Source organism: Sebastes umbrosus, chromosome 16 (genome assembly GCF_015220745.1).
Source record: "Sebastes umbrosus isolate fSebUmb1 chromosome 16, fSebUmb1.pri, whole genome shotgun sequence".
Taxonomy (NCBI): domain Eukaryota; kingdom Metazoa; phylum Chordata; class Actinopteri; order Perciformes; family Sebastidae; genus Sebastes; species Sebastes umbrosus.
This window is the reverse complement of record NC_051284.1, coordinates 28,231,058-28,248,310: the sequence shown is the minus strand read 5'-3', so window position 1 is coordinate 28,248,310 and position 17,253 is coordinate 28,231,058. Positions and strand designations below refer to the sequence as shown.

General features: G+C 39.2%; 1 protein-coding gene across 5 annotated transcripts in view; it reads left to right on the top strand.

Annotated features, from left to right (window-relative positions):
- slc4a11 (solute carrier family 4 member 11) overlaps positions 1 to 17,253 on the top strand; it is a 138,490-nt gene that overhangs the window by 89,286 nt on the left and 31,951 nt on the right. For 4 of the 5 annotated variants that reach the window (XM_037746689.1, XM_037746694.1, XM_037746692.1 and 1 more), the window contains exons 6-9: positions 1,822 to 1,854; positions 7,690 to 7,771; positions 9,738 to 9,861; positions 15,968 to 16,177. In XM_037746689.1, coding sequence (XP_037602617.1) covers positions 1,822 to 1,854; positions 7,690 to 7,771; positions 9,738 to 9,861; positions 15,968 to 16,177 — 449 coding nt within the window. The remainder of the gene's footprint in view (positions 1 to 1,821; positions 1,855 to 7,689; positions 7,772 to 9,737; positions 9,862 to 15,967; positions 16,178 to 17,253) is intronic. The other variant, XM_037746691.1, reaches the window with a different exon arrangement.

Sequence of the window (17,253 nt, the reverse complement as noted above, 5' to 3'; positions counted from 1 at the left end):
ATACCAATTCGATACCAATTCGATAACACGGTAATAAGCAAAAGTGAAACAATAAATCCCATGTACTTCAACATCCACTCCTTTATTACTGTTTGCATACTGCTTTTTTTTTTTAGAAAGTTAAACAAGTCATAATTCCCTCTCTATTATCTTTTTTATATTGCTATGAAAACGTCTCCTTCAAACTGGATTTATTCAAGATTACTTTTGAACACATCATGATAACGTTAGAATTGGTTGTGTCTAGAAGGTAACCCACGAGTTGGGAAACTCTCGCAGGATGGTTAAGATTAGGCATTGACCTCGGATGGTAAAGGTTAGCATTCGTCGTCGGGCAGCGAGTCTCACGAGAGTTTTTGCCAGATTTCACAGTTTCCGGGTTACCTTCTAGACAAGACCCGCTAGAATTTATCTTTGCCCAATATATATTTTTACTGAATAGAGCCTGAACGCATCATAATGTAATCAATCAATGGCACCTCCCGTTTTGAAATCGGCAGGACGAGAGCGAGTTAACGTTAGCTGTTAGAAGCCAGTAAGCAGCGCAGTCCTGCACAGAGCTAACAGCTAACGTTAACCAGCTATCGTCCTGCCCATTTCAACACAGATTTTTTGTTCGCAATATAGCATTATCTGGGTGCATTATCTGAGTGCATCGACATAGGGACATAGGGACATAGGGACATAGGGACATAGGGACGTCGGCACGCCGTTAGTCTCAAGTCCTGACGGTACCTGCGGTACTGTAGAAAAACGAGTACCGTCAAGTTTTCAGAATTTCGACATCAACTTGGTACTGAAGTATCGGTTCTCGTGGCATCCAGGTGCTCATACAGTATATGTTCAAAACTGTCTTAAGAAAACATATAACTGCAATAATTTACACAACCATTTCTACAATTTGACCTTAAGGCCGTTGATATCTCATACAAAGTGAGTGATTTGGGACACAGTCTGAGTATCTCCACACACAGCTTCAGAACTACCTTTGCAAAGGTGCACAAAAATAATGTGTTTTTGAACATTAAAGCATGTAAACATGTTCTAGTAGAAACCCAAAATGTAATTATGCCCCTGGAAATGAGCATGATATGTCTCCTTTAATGAATTAAAAAACACATGAGCATGTGTTAAAGCAGGAGGATTATGTATCGTATTTCTAAACAACATACTTTGTGCCGATTTATTTCCTGACAGGAGCTACAGTAAATACTCTGCATATGATTAACTCAGTTTGACAGGAAAGGTGCTGTGCATATTTGAATCAACCGACTATGCCTTCTCTGTTATAACAATATATCTTTTCCAGGCCGGCGGCGTGACTTTTCTCTGTGAAAATCTGTCTGTAACGTTCTGCGGGAATGATCAGAATACTAAAATGAAACCATTTATTCAAGCTCTTTACCACATGAAAAAAAACATTGGTGGCCATACATGTAATTTTTCTCATCTTGATGTCTTCATTGACGTCTTTGGGTTTCGTTGCACTTGCTGAACACATAACTGCTATCAGTGATAACATCCAATTTTTGGTAATAGCCTGTAGACGGTAATCAAGATAAGATCTCTCTGCGCCTAACAAAGGCGAGACATTGAGGGATTTTCTCTGGAAAATGATATTTAATATGCATGAGGTAAAGGAGGGCAGGAAATGAAGCTTCTGTTCAGCAGAGATATTTATGTGCGTGCCTGTTAAGCAGAAAGTGTGTCTATACGAGTGTGTATTTGAGTGATACTGGTCTCCTGTTGATCAGAAAACAGGTGACTGAACTGACTCTGGTTTCTCCTCTTGGTTTTTTCTCCCCGCTTCTCCACATGCAGACAAGTCTCAAAGTTTCGTTTTCTTTGATGACGGTAAGCTGTGCTAATTGGATGAAAATGTCAGCATCAGCCGCCATGAGGCTGCAATCAGTGGTTTGCTTCTGTACCAATCACCATCAGCACGCCGCTTGTGTTCCTCTCTCAAACGCTCGGGACTGGGTCGATCCATTGAGTCATCAAATGATTACAGACACCAGCAATCCCTCCTGTGTCACAGATATCGATGCCTCTTCAGCTGCTCCTCAAATCAACGCCCTCTCCGTCCAGCGGACTCATTGTCCGATAATGTTATCAGGTCTTTTTGTAAAAGCCCTGTGAAAAAAACAAAAAACAAATGCTGGTTCTGTGTGAATTCTTCAAGTTGAAAGTGACAAAATTATTTTCTTCTTTGGCAATAGAGATGAATCCTTGCAGCCCTGTCTCCTAAAAATTACGTTCCCATACAATGAAACTGCAGTGTGAATTTTGTTTCGAGGGAAACACAGTGTTTGTTTTTTGACGTATCATAAATACGTTTGTAATGATAGTCCAAGCAAGTCCACGTAGGAGGAAGCCGGGGGTGGATGGTTGGGTCAAATAATGATTTTCACCTAGGAGACTGCTGTTTGTGTGAAACTAAAAATTCATACCATGCAGCATAACTACATTCTTCTGCGGCCGGGAGGCGTGTTTATGTGTTTCAGGCGGGAAGAAATTTTTCTGTAAAATAGGTCAACATGGGAGTCACAGGATCTGTAGCTTTGGGTACTCTCTGGCCGCGCTTCGTCGCTAAAAGTTGAACTTTTCCCAACTTTTAGTTCGGCTGCACTTCGCCACTAAGAGGAGAAGCTGCCGCAGCTTTTCATAGACATTTCATTACACCTCGGCACTGCTCTGGTGAGAATTAGGCATAACGTAATAGTTATGTTGTGTTTTGTTTCAATTTCATAGTGATTTTAAGCCAAACCATGATATTTTTTAACTAAACCTAACCAAGTAGTTTGGTTGCTTTTTTGTTTTGTTTCAATTTACAACGTAAACAACGTGTTTAAAACTGTTTAAAACTGCCACCATCATCCGTGAGAAAATACGTTTCCCTCCAATCGTAATTGAGAATGCAGTTTAGTTGTATGGGAATGTCATTTGCAGGAGACGGGCTTGGTCCTCGGCATGCTCTGGATTTAATATTCGTATTTCCAAACTGGTTATATAATTGGAATTTATCTCGTCATATATGCAGCACTTGACTTTGATATTATATCCATGTAGGGCGATGGTTTATATGCCATTAATGTAATTTGTTTTTATGCCATCGAGTAGAAGATTATTATGGACAACCTCTCTAGATAACAAGGTTTCGCCATTGACCCAGTCCTAGTGGCCCTCTCACCGCCATGTGACATCATACGTATATATGTGTGCTGCATGGTGATTGGCTGATGATGGATATACAGTAAGTGTTTCATCTGCCACTGCTGTATGGATTCTTCCTGTGTCTTAATCACCTCCTTCAAAGTGCCCTCCACAATCCACGCTTTGAAGGAAACCAATCATTCCCCTTTGTGTGTGTGTGTGTGTGTGTTTGTGAGTGTGTGAGTGTGTGTGTGTGTGTGTTCACTGGCAGGTCTACCAATGGATGAGATCACAGTTAATCTTTAAGGCAGCATAAGATCAGCAGGCTTTATTGAGGTCACCTCTGAGCATAATGTAAGGAGTCTCCTTTCACACGCCGACAAAGAAGCCGTGAATCTCTGTGTTTTTTTGTTCACACGTCTCTGTAGATTTTCCGCGGCTGATGTTAGACTGGCACGTCAGCCAAAAAGGAATATTAACAAAACCGTTTTTTTTTTTGAATGGTTTAGCGTATTTATTGATTCGTCTCTCTCTTGTTTGTGACAGACTGGATTATCCTCGTGTGATTTACAGAAATTGCAATCTGTTTTTCCCCCCCCTCCAACCAAATCGTGTGAATAATGCAGTTAAAGAATTCACCCAGAACCCGGGAAAGATCAAAGGGGCCAATCCAGCCATCCAGTCTTGCCTTCCTCATATGTTTTCATCACTTTCCATTGAAGTTTGTCACATTTGATATGCTGCGTGTGAGCATCGTTTTTTTCCTCCTTTCTGTGTATGGAAACAGCGGTGTTTGCACACCAAAAGCTGACGAAACCGTGCAGAAATCTTCACATAACTGACAAGCATCAAATGTGCTTGTCTTAATTAGTCTCCCCACTTGATCACATCAGCAACACACACTTCCTCTCCTCGAACATCCCGGTCAGGGTTGTTCACCTTAGATGCAGCAGTGTTCACAATGTCCCACATACATTTACAAAGGAGATTGGGGTGCTGGAGGGTGATGTTGGCCAAGCAGAGACACAATCACACCAGATTGAGCTCTCCTTTCATTTCTATGAGGAGCTTAAGTCCAGACAGTTTGAGGGAGGAGGTGGGAATGACCTCTCATTCATCTTGTTTATATTTGTGTTTGAAGTCCCCCTTCCATTCAAATATGTGTTTTGCATATATTGTTTGTTCCTTCAGTCGGATGTTTGACTTTCACTGTGCAGAATGATGGACCTGCAGAGTGCTTACATCTCATCTCAGTTAAAGACATATCCCAGCAGGATTTTGTGACATCACAATAATTTTGGAAACCGATCGTGGTCCAGTATGCAACTTACACAAGTGTGATGTGGATACTTGAAACCTCCAGTGCACATACACTGATCTGTATTAACAAACATATTGTGTTAAACTATTGAAATGAACAATATTTGCATATTCATAGACTGTGTATTTTTCAATGAGGGAGAAGGAGTAGATGCAATTATTTATTTTTTCTTTTCGGAAAAATATAGGAGACACATATACAATGGTATATTAGGGCCATGGTAGGTTAAAAGAAAATTATGATTATGGAGCTGGGGGAGGGGGGTAACAATAAGAAAAAACTCCCAAATTTGTGAGATTATAAAGTCATAACTTTACAAGAAAAAAACTTGAAAAATCGCTGAGATCAAATTTGCAAATTTACAATAAAAATACTCCCAAATTTGCGAGATTATACAGTAGTAAATTCACAAGAAAAAAACACAAATTTGCAAGATTATAAAATCATAAATTTACGAGAAAAAAAACTTGGATGTTATCTGAGATTAAAGTGGCAAATTACAAGAAAAAAAAAACACAAATTTGCGAGATTGTAAAATCTTAAATTTGCGAGAAAAAAAAGCAATTTGCGAGATTATAAAGTCAAATATGTACAAGAAAAAACGTGGATGTTGTCTGAGATTAAAGTGGCAAATTTACGCAAAAGAAATTACAAATTTGCAAGATTATAAAGTTGTAATTTTACAAGTAAATTGACACAAATTTGCAAGATTATAAAGTCATACATTTACGCAAAACAAACGTGGATATTCTTTGAGATTAAAGTGACAAATTTCCAAGAAAAAAACTCACAAATTTGATAGATTATAAAGTCAGAAATTTAAAGAAAAACAAATTCAATATTCTCTATGATTAAATTGGCAAATATTTGAGAGAAAATCTCACAAATTTACAAGATTATAAAATCAGAAATTATGAGAAAAAAACACAAATTTACAAGATTATAAAGTCAGAAATTTACGAGAAAATAAAATCCAATATTCTCTGATATTAAATTGGCAAATATACAAGAAAAACAACGCATTTTTCACAGTTCACAGATTATAAAGTTGTAAATTTACAAGAGAAAAAAATCTGAAAAATAGTGGATAATGGGAATATTACCCCCCTCCCCCAGCAAGCACCGTAAATAATATTTTATACCTACAATGGCTCTAATATGCTGTCGTACACAAATGATAATTCCATTTGTTCATTTATTTTTTCTAATAAATGTTTGCCAAGCTCACGTAGTTTATGTTTACAACTCTACCCACACCTTTCTTGAATTTGTTTATCATATATTGGGAAAATAGACGGAGAAGAAAACCCTATGTAACAGACACATGCATGAAAAGTCAAGGCTTTAAAATACATTAGTCAGAAAACCGGGAAAGTGCTGCTGATATGAATCACAACTCTAGACCTTACAATTGATATGCAGAAGCTTCCCACGTTTAGTAATAGTGATATTCAACCCTGAACGCTGACAGCATCCGTGCTCTGCTCTGCTGCTGAACACACTGAAGTGGTCGCTCTCGCTTAGAAAAGACATTTGTCAATAAAAAATATTGAAGTGGTTGTAACATGAAGGCTAGCAGCGTTAACCGTTAGCTCCTCTCCGATGGTCTGACCATCTAGTCTGTTGGTATGGAGGATCGTCTACCTCTCTCTTTCCGTGTCTTCCATGTCAACGTCTATTCCTCTCCTCTCTTTATCTTTTAATCTTTCTTTTGTTCTGTTTGCATCTCTCTCTCTCTCTCTCTGTCTGTCCATCTCTCCCCTCCTCTCCTCCCTGACGTCAATGAGAAATTGGATGGTTTTTGATTATTACATGGCTGTCAGGCTTACCGCTATTAATTGAATTGAATCCCAGTCCATCTCCTTTACTTCTCTGCCCCTTCCCTTCCCTTCCTCTGTCTGTCTCTGTCTTCTCCTCATCTAGTCTCACTCTCATTTTCCGTCTTGTTTGTCACGTTTTTTTATATGATTTGTTTTTTTTCATTCCCTTGGTCCTTCTTTGCCCCTGTTTCCGTTGCATGCATTTTTCCCTTCTCTCTCAGTTTCATCTCCCTCTCTGCATGTCTCCTCTTTCTCCTGACTCTCTCCTTTCTTTTATTTTTGTCTCCCTCGTTTCTTCTTTTCCTCTCTTCCAACCCCACGTGCCAGCTTTCTTTCCTCCTTGTCAATCTCTTTCTCTACAGTCTTTTCATCTTTTCTTACTCTCTATCTACATGCTCTCTCTCTCTCTCTCTCTTGTCTATCCCCCCCTTTCCTCCTCTCTCTGATTCTCCCTTTCTGGCTCTCTCACTCCTTGAGCACTGTGATACTGTTGTCATGGTGACGCCCATCATTTTCTGGCATGAATGGAGGATACTTTATTGATGAGACGGCATGGCAGAGAGAGAGAGAGAAAGGGAGAGTGATGGAGAGAAAGACAAAGACGGACAGAAAAGAAAGAGAGAAACCACTGGCAGGGAAAATCTCAGTGACATGGAAATGACCGTCCCCGCTGCTTATGGTACAAAACATTTTCCACCCTGTAATTTGCTCAGCGCTGATGAGTCGAAGAGAACATTGCAAGCTGATGCACGCTGAATCTTGTCGAGGGGTTTTGGGATAGTCGGGGCTGCTGAAGAATATCCCCAAAACACTATTATTCATCGCTCTCAGCGTGAGAAGTCGGAAAGGGAGATTCCTGTTATTAGGAAGCAGCGAGCTGGTTTCAGCGCCGTCCCTAGTCGCCCATGTTTAATGATTTGTTCTGTGTAAACATGCCAGCATAATGAAATGTGTTTGTTTTTTCTTTTTAAATCTGCGAACATTGATGTTTTCTGGGGTTGGATGGACGCTGTCATTAGTTTGTCGTGGTGTTTGCACACAGAGCAGACGGGCATTACCGTCTAAAGCAGAAGGCGAGCTTGTTAGACACTTCTTCTGATCTAGACATCATATCGGCAGAACAGACAAGGCGCCAGACTTCTATTGAACATTTTAGGCTTTTAGTTGACACAATTGGGCTAGATAAAGAAATCAGAGCCAGGTTTCACTTTTAAATACATCAACATTTTAGATTTAAGCATCAGAAATGTGGTAATGAACATACATTTTTAGTCATGCATTTGCTGGTGCCAGAAGGAGTTCAACACGGAGAATAAGAGCATGTGAGGATCAAACCGGACTTGAGGTCGATCTCAGCTCAACTTGTGTTTGACCTCTGACCTTTTCCCCCTACAGTCCACCTGCTGTCAGAGACGATCCAGGGGGTGACGGCCACCGCCACGGGGATCCAGTACCAGCAGTCCTGGCTCTGCATCCTGTAAGTGTGTCCGCGTATGTGAGGTTTAGAGTTGAAACAATGAATCAGTTGTTCAAGATTTAAGATACTTTATTGTCATTGTAGGCCCACACAACACAGTTTCACGGAAGTTCATGAAATAGTCATGAAATTGAATCTATTTGATTCGTGTTCAAAGACACGAATTTCCCTTTTTTTGTGACGCTCAGCACGACTTTCAACAACGTATTTTTCGTGCATTTTCCTATGAATGTCCAGCAACACGTGACGCACATGTCAATTCCCGCTCCAGTCTTTTCAAAATAAAACTACTTAGTTAGGTTTAGGAATAGATCGACTTGGTTAGGCTTAGGCAACAAACTACTTAGTTAGGTTTAGGAAAAGATCGTGGTTTGGGTTAAAGTAACAGCGGAAGTGGCATAACTTAAGTACGTAAGTTACGTGACAAGTAAATCAACGTTGACTTCTGGTTTCACAAAGGAAAGTCCTCTGTTTTATGACCAACTTATCCACCTCAACCTCCTCCCTACACAGCCTTTGCCGCTCTCTATACTTCCCGGTTCACAATTACGTGGATTACATACAAATTGATTTTGTGCCGACCATCATGAAAAAAAACGGGAAAAATGTGTCTATGTACACGAATCAATACATTAAATTTCATGACTATTTCACGAACTGCTGTGCAACTGGGCTGGAATACAACAAAATTATGTTTGGTAACTTCCAGTGACCAGCAGCAAGAGAACAGGACGAAAACAAGACAATATGATTAAAACAATAAAATGAAAAAGTGGTTTATGTTGTTACTTGTTGCTTCTCAAATGTAAGAATTATCTGTCTCTCTTTCTCTCTCTTTTATATCAAATTAAATATTTAAGGGGTTTGAGACTTTTGATTGGACAAAACCTAAAGACATCACATGAAGCTCTGGGAGAATTTAAGTGAACATTTTCACTATGTTTTTGACATTTTGCATATTAAATCAGTGGACTCATGGAAAAAATAATCAACCGATTGAGTGATTTGTAGTGATTTTGTAGAGCACAGACAAATGATTATGTTCTGCCGATAGCAGCGTCAGATTAGACATTTTTTGTCATGTGTCATTCAACATATTTCTACGTTTAATTTAGAGGACTAGGTGGAAGAATGTTCTCAATTTATAAAGTAATCCTTCAGTTTACCTGAAAAAGTCGAAATCACTAAATTTGGAGACGCATGGTTTTAATTTGATTGTGACAATATATGATTGAATACCATTTTTTGGGCTTCAGAGCTTTGGTGAGAAACACACATGCACCTCTACACACAACAAACAGCAATATCCATCTGAGAATAACTAATAGTAATTAACACTAAATATGAATAATGTTCTGGGATTATTCCTTATTTTATTGGCTACTTTGGGATTTATACATCATTATTACATACAGGAATCAGTTGTTCAAGATTTAAGATACTATATTGTCATTGTAGGCACACACAACACAGTCTCACGGCAGTTCATGAAATAGAAATTAAATTTAATCTATTTGATTCATGTTCAAAGACACGAATTTCCCTTTTTTTTGTGACGCTCAGATTTATACATCATTATTGCGTACATATATAGGAAGCATTTGAATGCTGATTTGGAGGTCGATTACCATGGTAACGGGCTTCAAAGCATTCGGATCAGCTCTAGTGTTATAACAGTCATGTTTATAAAAAATGCATTAATTGTGTAAAATAATCCCGCCACAGATCCACAGGAATGTGTGTGAGTGCCTCTGCAGTATATTTGTCAATGTGCACATGCATTCACACATGCATGGATGAGTGAGTGTATGATTGTGTGCAGCACATTTGAATACCTGTTGCTGCAGAGAGAGAGAGAGAGAGAAAGAGAGAGAGAGGTTAATCTATGGAAATGAAGGGCGCTGGCGGTGAGGTGAGGCGTTGACATTTATAAAAAAAAACTCCTCCTTCTCCCTCTCCACTCCAGCTGCAACGTGAAGCATCTCCAGAGGCGTCACGTGTGCATCTCCCGTCTGGAGAGGCCGCAGAACTGGGGGGAGAACTGCTGCGAGGTCCGCTATGTCATCCTGATCCTGGCCCCGCTCAAAATGGTAACTGCTGCCGCCCCCAGAGGGGAGGAAATGATACGTGGGATTTTATCTGACTTTAGTGGATCACTGAGGTCCACTTTGTTTGTTCATATTTCATTCATTCATTTGTTTTCTTCTACAGCTGACTGTGAAATATTCCTCCTTATACATTTAATTAATTCATTTAATTAATTCCTTCAGTTAATAACTGATAATGTGCTTTAAAGAGATTTTTCAAACTCACCATAGGATCAATGTAAGCATCCCGCTGCCATAGCACAACTAATTGATCATCCTGCTCTGCTTTCAGCTGCTGTATTTAAAAGGAAATGTATATTTACTTCAACAGTTTTTGATTTTAGAAATGATTCTGGTACAGTCAGCCACCTGTCACGAGTCCAATTAAGTTTAGTTTTCTTAAAAAAGAGCTCAGTTCTGGATGAAACTATTGAATAAATACGGATCACCGTGTTCTGCTTTTGCATATTTTTACCTCACAAAAAATGCAGAGATTGGTTTAAACTGATTTTATGCCTCCGTGCTTCCAAAAAACCTGTTGTTGTGTTTCTCGCTGCACGGAGACGCTTATCACCGCATGTTAAAGACAAGATCCTGTTGTGACGGTGACAGCTCACAAAATGCTTTCTGTAATTTAAAGTAAAGGGACGACTGGGAGGAAAACACGAACGAGCTGCTGATTATGTGACAAAGTAATTAAAGTAATAAGACGTAATTATAAACAATTAAACCACGGAATGTTTGAGCTGCAAATGGTAGATTTAAAATGTGATTTTCACAAAAACATTTTTATTATTTTGTATTTTTTTTTATTTAAAGGAACAGTGTGTAGCATTTAGGAGGATCTATTGGCAGAAATATATATAATATTAATAAATAAGTTTTCTTTAGCGTATAATAACGTGAAAATAAGAATCGTTGTGTGTTGACGTTTACATATCTACATTGGGAGCGGGTCCTCTTCCATGTTTCTACAGTAGGTAGAAGGTACTAAATGTAACTTTCAGAAAATAAACCCTTGCTATTAAAGACACTAGTGGCCATTAAGTGAACTGCAGTCGGCCTTTCACTGTGAAAACTGTGCCGAGTCCTTCACATAGGAATCAGTCCACAGGCTGTTATATTCGGGGAAGATCTCACTTTTTAAGTTACATTACAATCTGTTTACACATTGGCAATTAATACATGTTACATATAGTACCTTTAACAGCCACCGGTGTCATTAATTAATTAATTAACAAGGATTTCCTGAAAGTTACATATAGTACCTTTAAATAAAAATACAAAATAATACAAAAAATTGAGTGAAAATCATATTTTAAAACTGCCATTTGCAGCCAAAACATTATGTGGTTTAATTGTTTATAATTATGTCTCATTACTTTAATTACCGTGTTATATTAATCAGTTGCTCGTTTGTGTTTTCTTCCCAGTCGTCCCTTTATTTTAAATTACAGAAAAGATAAAGAGTTGTCACCGTCACAACAGGATCTTGTTTTTAACATGTGGTGATTGGTGTGTTTGGGGCGGCTGTAGGTTGGTGGTTTGATCCCCGGCTCTTACTGTTTCTAAGTGTCCTTGAGCGAGACACTGAACCCCAAGTTGTACCTGTTTGTATATGATGATTCTCAAGTTTAAGTTTTTAAAACAACAGAGAGATTTCTATAGAAACTCTATATCAGCAACCTCACCGCTAGATACCAAATCCATATCCAATCTCCATAAAATTTAATAGCAAGCTTTAAAGGAAATGTCCTGTAACACATATCACACACTCAGAGTATTGATTTTCATTTTAAGGTAATTTACTACCAATTTGTCTTGCTTTTTATATTTTAATTCACTAAAATAGCAGAAGTGCCACTGATCTAGCTGCTAAGCTGCCAAATGTCTGTTTAACTGAATTAATTCCAAAAAGCCTTCGCAGTGTTGTTGTTGTGTGGGCACAACGAGCGTCCTGTTGGCTGAACCTTTCGGGTCGCTGCTGTGTGTTGGATGCTGTTTTTCTTCAGCTCTGAAGAGCTCGCTGTAGCCGATGGAGTGCGCCACGTATCCTGTAATACCCTTCTGAACGTGAACTCTTTCTACTTCCCATCAAACCACTCAACCCTCCTGTCCTCCACCGCTTCATCTTGAGCTTTCAACACACACATGCACAGACACACTTGCCCCTCTCTTGATGGAAACCTCCGATCCTTAACCTGAAATAAGGGATTTTCTTCACGCTGAGACTACTTTAAGTGTGGCATCCCCCCCCCTCTAGCACACCATTTTCCCACCCCACCATCAACCTGTGGAACCAGCAGGGGGTCGGAGTGACCCTGACAATCAGCGGTGCCTCCGTTAACTGCATCATGTTTTCTGTTTGCTTCTTGGTTTGGTTTCTGTCGCTTTCTTTTTCCCATGAGCCCCGTGTTCGTGCCTCTTTCCCCCGACGCATGCAGCGCCCTCCTTGCCAGTCCTGCAGGCAGCAATCACAACCACTAATAGCATTCTCGGAGACATTAATCTAAGCCCCAAGTAAACATAAAGCGCTATTATGTCTCAATTATCCTTGATGGTGGCTGGTTCTGTGAGAAAAAAATCTTTGATGATAATGATAATAGGAATTCCTTTGGTTGGCAAATGTATGTAATCTAGCGTGTGTTGGGGTGGAGCGGTTCCATCAGCCACCATTTAAAGAGCTTCGCAGTATTTGTGGCTTTTTTTTTTCTGTACCCAGCGTGAATGTGCTGAACAGACATGACCTTTCTTTAAAAAACGCTCTGTTTCTCATTCACTCGTTTAAACACATACCTGAAAGCGCCCATCAACACGTTCATGTGCTGCTGCCCTCAGAGAAACTCTTCTGGCTCTTTTGTTAGTTAGACAGGTCGGCCTCCGTCTTTCATGTTGATGGCACCGTGTTACTCTCTGCGTACTCAAGTGCACTCACTTTCTACACCCGCAGTCTGCTTAATCAAACTAGTGACCTTCAAACCAAGACGGTGAATCCTCCTGAATATGTTATTCCTTTGACTCTTCCTCTAGGGCCATCGGCAGGTCACACTTCTAACATCTCAACCTTGACTAGGCTAAAACTCTGTACACCCACTTCCCAGTAGATGTATCCTAATAACTTTTTGTCGTTCCCCTGCCTTTTCATTTAGTGCCAACATGAAGCTGACATTTTTGGTTTTGAGTGAAATGTCTCGACAATGATTTGATGGCAACCCTGTCTCCTAACATTACGTTCCCTTACAACTAAACTGCATTCTCAATAAAGTTTTGAGGGATTTTTTTCTGGATTACAATCATAGTTTTAAACAAGTGGTTGTAAATTTAAACAAAACAAAAAAAAAGCAACACGACTACTTGGTTAGGTTTAGTAAAAAACTACGTTTGTTACGTTATTAACCTACGGACGTAGATTAAAATAAGTGAACGTTGACTTTAGTTTCACACGGCACACAAACAGCGGTCTCCTGGGTGAAAGTCCTGTGTTTGTTTGACCCGTCCACCACCCCGACATCCTCCCTACATCCACGGACTTTCATTCAATATCAAAAACAAACGTAATATGCGCCAAAATTTGTTTCCCTAGAAACGTAATTCACAATGCAGTTTCATTGTACTGGAACGTCATTTTTAGGAGCCCAGGCTTGCTGATGGGGGCTATGGGGGTTAAGGGGTGCTATAGCCACGTCACAAATCTGCAAAGTCCCTCTTAAGACCCCTTAAGCATTTTATTATTTTTTAAATAAAGAAATATGTAAGGGATAATGTACAGCGAGCCGGTCATTGTTTCGTGTCGGGTCGCAGTATCCGGGGATTCGTTCATGTACATTATCCCGCTTATTACACGGCTACTTACTTAAGAAATCAATATTTTTGACACAAAAACGGTCCACCAGAGTCCAACATCAGAACTGCGCCCATAGCAACGGTCTGTTGTACATAGCAACGGTCTGTTATACAGAAATTACAGACCGCAGAACGCCGTGATTGACCAATCAGAATCGAGTATTCAACACAGCCGTGTAATAAGTAAGAGTTAATAACCAGCCATTCTGTTCCTAATCCGATCCCTGGCTGCACGCTCGTGCCCTGCATGTACGTTATGACGTTTGAGGGCTTAGGGTGTCTGGTGTGTGTGTGTGCGTGCACATTTGGCTATCTTATGTGAACGATGGACCGTTTTCTGATCAAGAGAAAAATGCGGGTAGAAATTGAAAAGTTGTTTAGATGTGTTGTATTGTTATTAATTGTGGCTGTGTGGGAGCTGTCCAGTGCAGGCAGTAGGCTAAATCTTGTTGTGGCTGCTATTAATTTAATTTCTAATGTTGTGATAGCCATTTCATCTGAAACATTATTACCAATGCACAGTTATCTGATTATGTATTTGTAAAAAATGCACGTCTTCTTCTTCTTCTTCTTCTTCTTCTTCTTCTTGCATTTTGGATATATTGTGTTGTTATTAATAGTGGTTGCGTGGTTGCTGTCCGGTGCTGAAGTCGTTCACCTTTGCATTTATTCCTGCACCCACTGGATGAACTGTCATCACTTTGATAATCCCCTGACTTTTCATCTACAGCGCCATCATCAGGTCAAAACAAAAACTTGTATTCGTCCACATCAGCGTGTGAAGTTAGCATTCATCTCAAAGCTCCCAGTCTTACATAGCTGCCTTCACATACCTTTAGTCTGACTGAAGGTCCTTCACACAGAAGCAGAGCCTTCAGACTAATCGAGATGCATTCTCTCAGCTCTGGTTGAAATTCAGTTACCACTGTGAGAAAGCTTAAAGGCTTTAGTTATTGTGTTTGCTGCAGCTGCCGCTGTACGCACTGAGCCCGGCTATGTTGGTATCATCACCACCTGGCTAACAAGGCTTCCCTGGCACACTGTCTCAGAGCCTCCCAGGACATTATTACCGTCGCTCTGCCACTGGTGACTGCATTATTTGTAACAGATGTGGGATTATGGACAAAAGCCCCCCAAAAACACCCAGCTCCAAACCAGCCACATCTATAGTAGTAATGTTTAGAAGAATATCCAAACCAGATTTATTTCTCTAGTACTGAATTTGACAGTAAAGCACGAGGCTTTGGTGCATTTTGTAAAATATGTTTTGCAACTGAGAGCTATTTGATGATGATTTTTAGGCTTGGATCTTGATTACTTTTATATTTTCATGATACAAATAAATTTTCTAGGGTTTAAATCAAGAGGCAATTTATACAAAAATTGACCAGATGAGAATGAGTGGTTTTGGCTAATCCAGTGAATCAAATACCTGACAAATCTAAGATATCCTATCACTAAATAAAACTAAATTTGTCTATATTTCAAAGCATGTATAGGTATCTTTTCCTTTGCGAAATGTTAATTAATTAATTTGTATGTGTGTTTTATTTTATCAATTTTGTTTTGTTGGCGCATTTTTAAATGTATTTATTATTTTTGTCCTTTTTTATTTTATTTTTTTATTTTACTAATTAATTTTGAATCATCATTCCCTCTGTAGATATGTTATTTCTCTTAAATAAAAATATTATTAAAAAATATATCATATATATATAATATTGGTTGATATCAACCAGTATTGTGAAATTTATTCACTTCAATTTTTAAGTGTTTTTTCTATATTTAAAGCATTAAAATTAAATTAAATGTTTCAAAATGTATTTATTTATTTATTTTTAGGTTATTTATTTCTTTGTTTTTTATTTTACTACTTAATTTTGAATGATCATTCCCTGTGTAGATATTTTATTTCTCTTAAATAAAAATATTATAAAAAAATATATATCATATATATATATAATATTGGTTGATATCAATCAATATTGTTAAATTTATTCACTTCAATTTTTAGGTGTTTTTTTATATTTAAACCTTTAAATTTAAATTAAATGTTTCAACACTCAAAAAGTTGCATTAATCAACATTTCTATATTAAAAATGCATTAAATTAATTTGTGTAATATGAAAGAGGCCAATGGTAGTAAACCCACGGAGAATTATATTTTAACTCATTATTACAGCTTGTTTCCAGTGGTTTAACGAAACAAGCCATTGCTTCTTTCATTCTTTTAATGCACCACCACTTCCATCTGTTCTCCCACAGAAAAGCACCAAGACGGCGATGGAGCTGGGCAGGACGTTCGCCACCCTCTTCTCCGACATCTCCTTCAGGCAGAAGCTGCTGGAGACGAAGACGCAGGAGGAGTTTAAGGAGGCATTGGTGTTCCAGAGGCATCAGCTGACGGCAACCAACCAGCCGCCCACCGCTCTGGGGAAGGAGGAGACCGACCCCCGCAGTCACAAGCCCCTCCAGGTGGGCAGCAGCATTTATCTGTGTCTGTGTGTGTGTGTGTGTGTGTCTGTGTGTGTGTGTGCGTGTGTGTGTGTCTGTGTGTGTGAGCAGCATATTCAGTGTGTACAGCCTTTCAGTGTTGGGCGATGAGGCACATTTCCACCCGTTCTGAAGCAGTGTGTATTCACATGATGGCATCATGAGTCATCCCAGGGCCCTGAGCGGAGGCTTGTGATTGGTTAGCACTCACTAATTTTCCTCTTCATGTCAGACATGAGGTGTTTTCCGAATGCTTCTTCCTCCCTCACCTTTCACTTACTTTTCATCATCTCGTTTCTTTTCAGTGCTCTTGTAGCTAGATAGATAGATAGATAGATAGATAGATAGATAGATAGATAGATAGATAGATAGATAGTAACTTTATTGATCTCGAGGGAAATTCAAGTTTCCAGCATCACAGTTCCATAGTGCAAACATATTAGTAAAAAGGCACAAGTAAGTAGTACAAAGTACAAAGTATAAAAAATATACCAGATTTAAAAATAAAAAAGAGACAGAAATAGAGAAATGTTTTTTGAGTTTGCTATAGCTGTGACCACGTACGTGCATGCATCCACACACACACAACCTCACAAACACTTGACCTCCATGGAAAAATGAAAAAGGAACTCTTTGCTGTGACATCAAGTGTGTATGAGAAACGGTTCATGAGTTTGGCCATCAGTGAGTCCCCTAGCATTGCGAACCACACTGCAGAGCAGAGAGACGGCATTCAAACACTCGGCAGTTCGCTAACTTGTTGCTCTCACTACCAATATGAGTTGCTCTGTTTCAACAATGTTCAGGCTGAAAAAACATGCAGGCTGCAATTCAACCGCCGCGTTCTGTTTGGAGATGCAGTGACGTAAACCAAGTAAGAGTAGAAGAGCTCTGAGTAAGGAAAAGTCCGCTAGCCACTAAGCTAATTTATGCAGTGTAAAATACCAAAGCTAATAGTGGTGACTAGCGCCCCTAAAGCAGTCAATCTTGGAGTAATCTCCATAAACAGATTCTGCATTCATATCCAAAATCTGCATGCAACGGGACACGATTTGTTT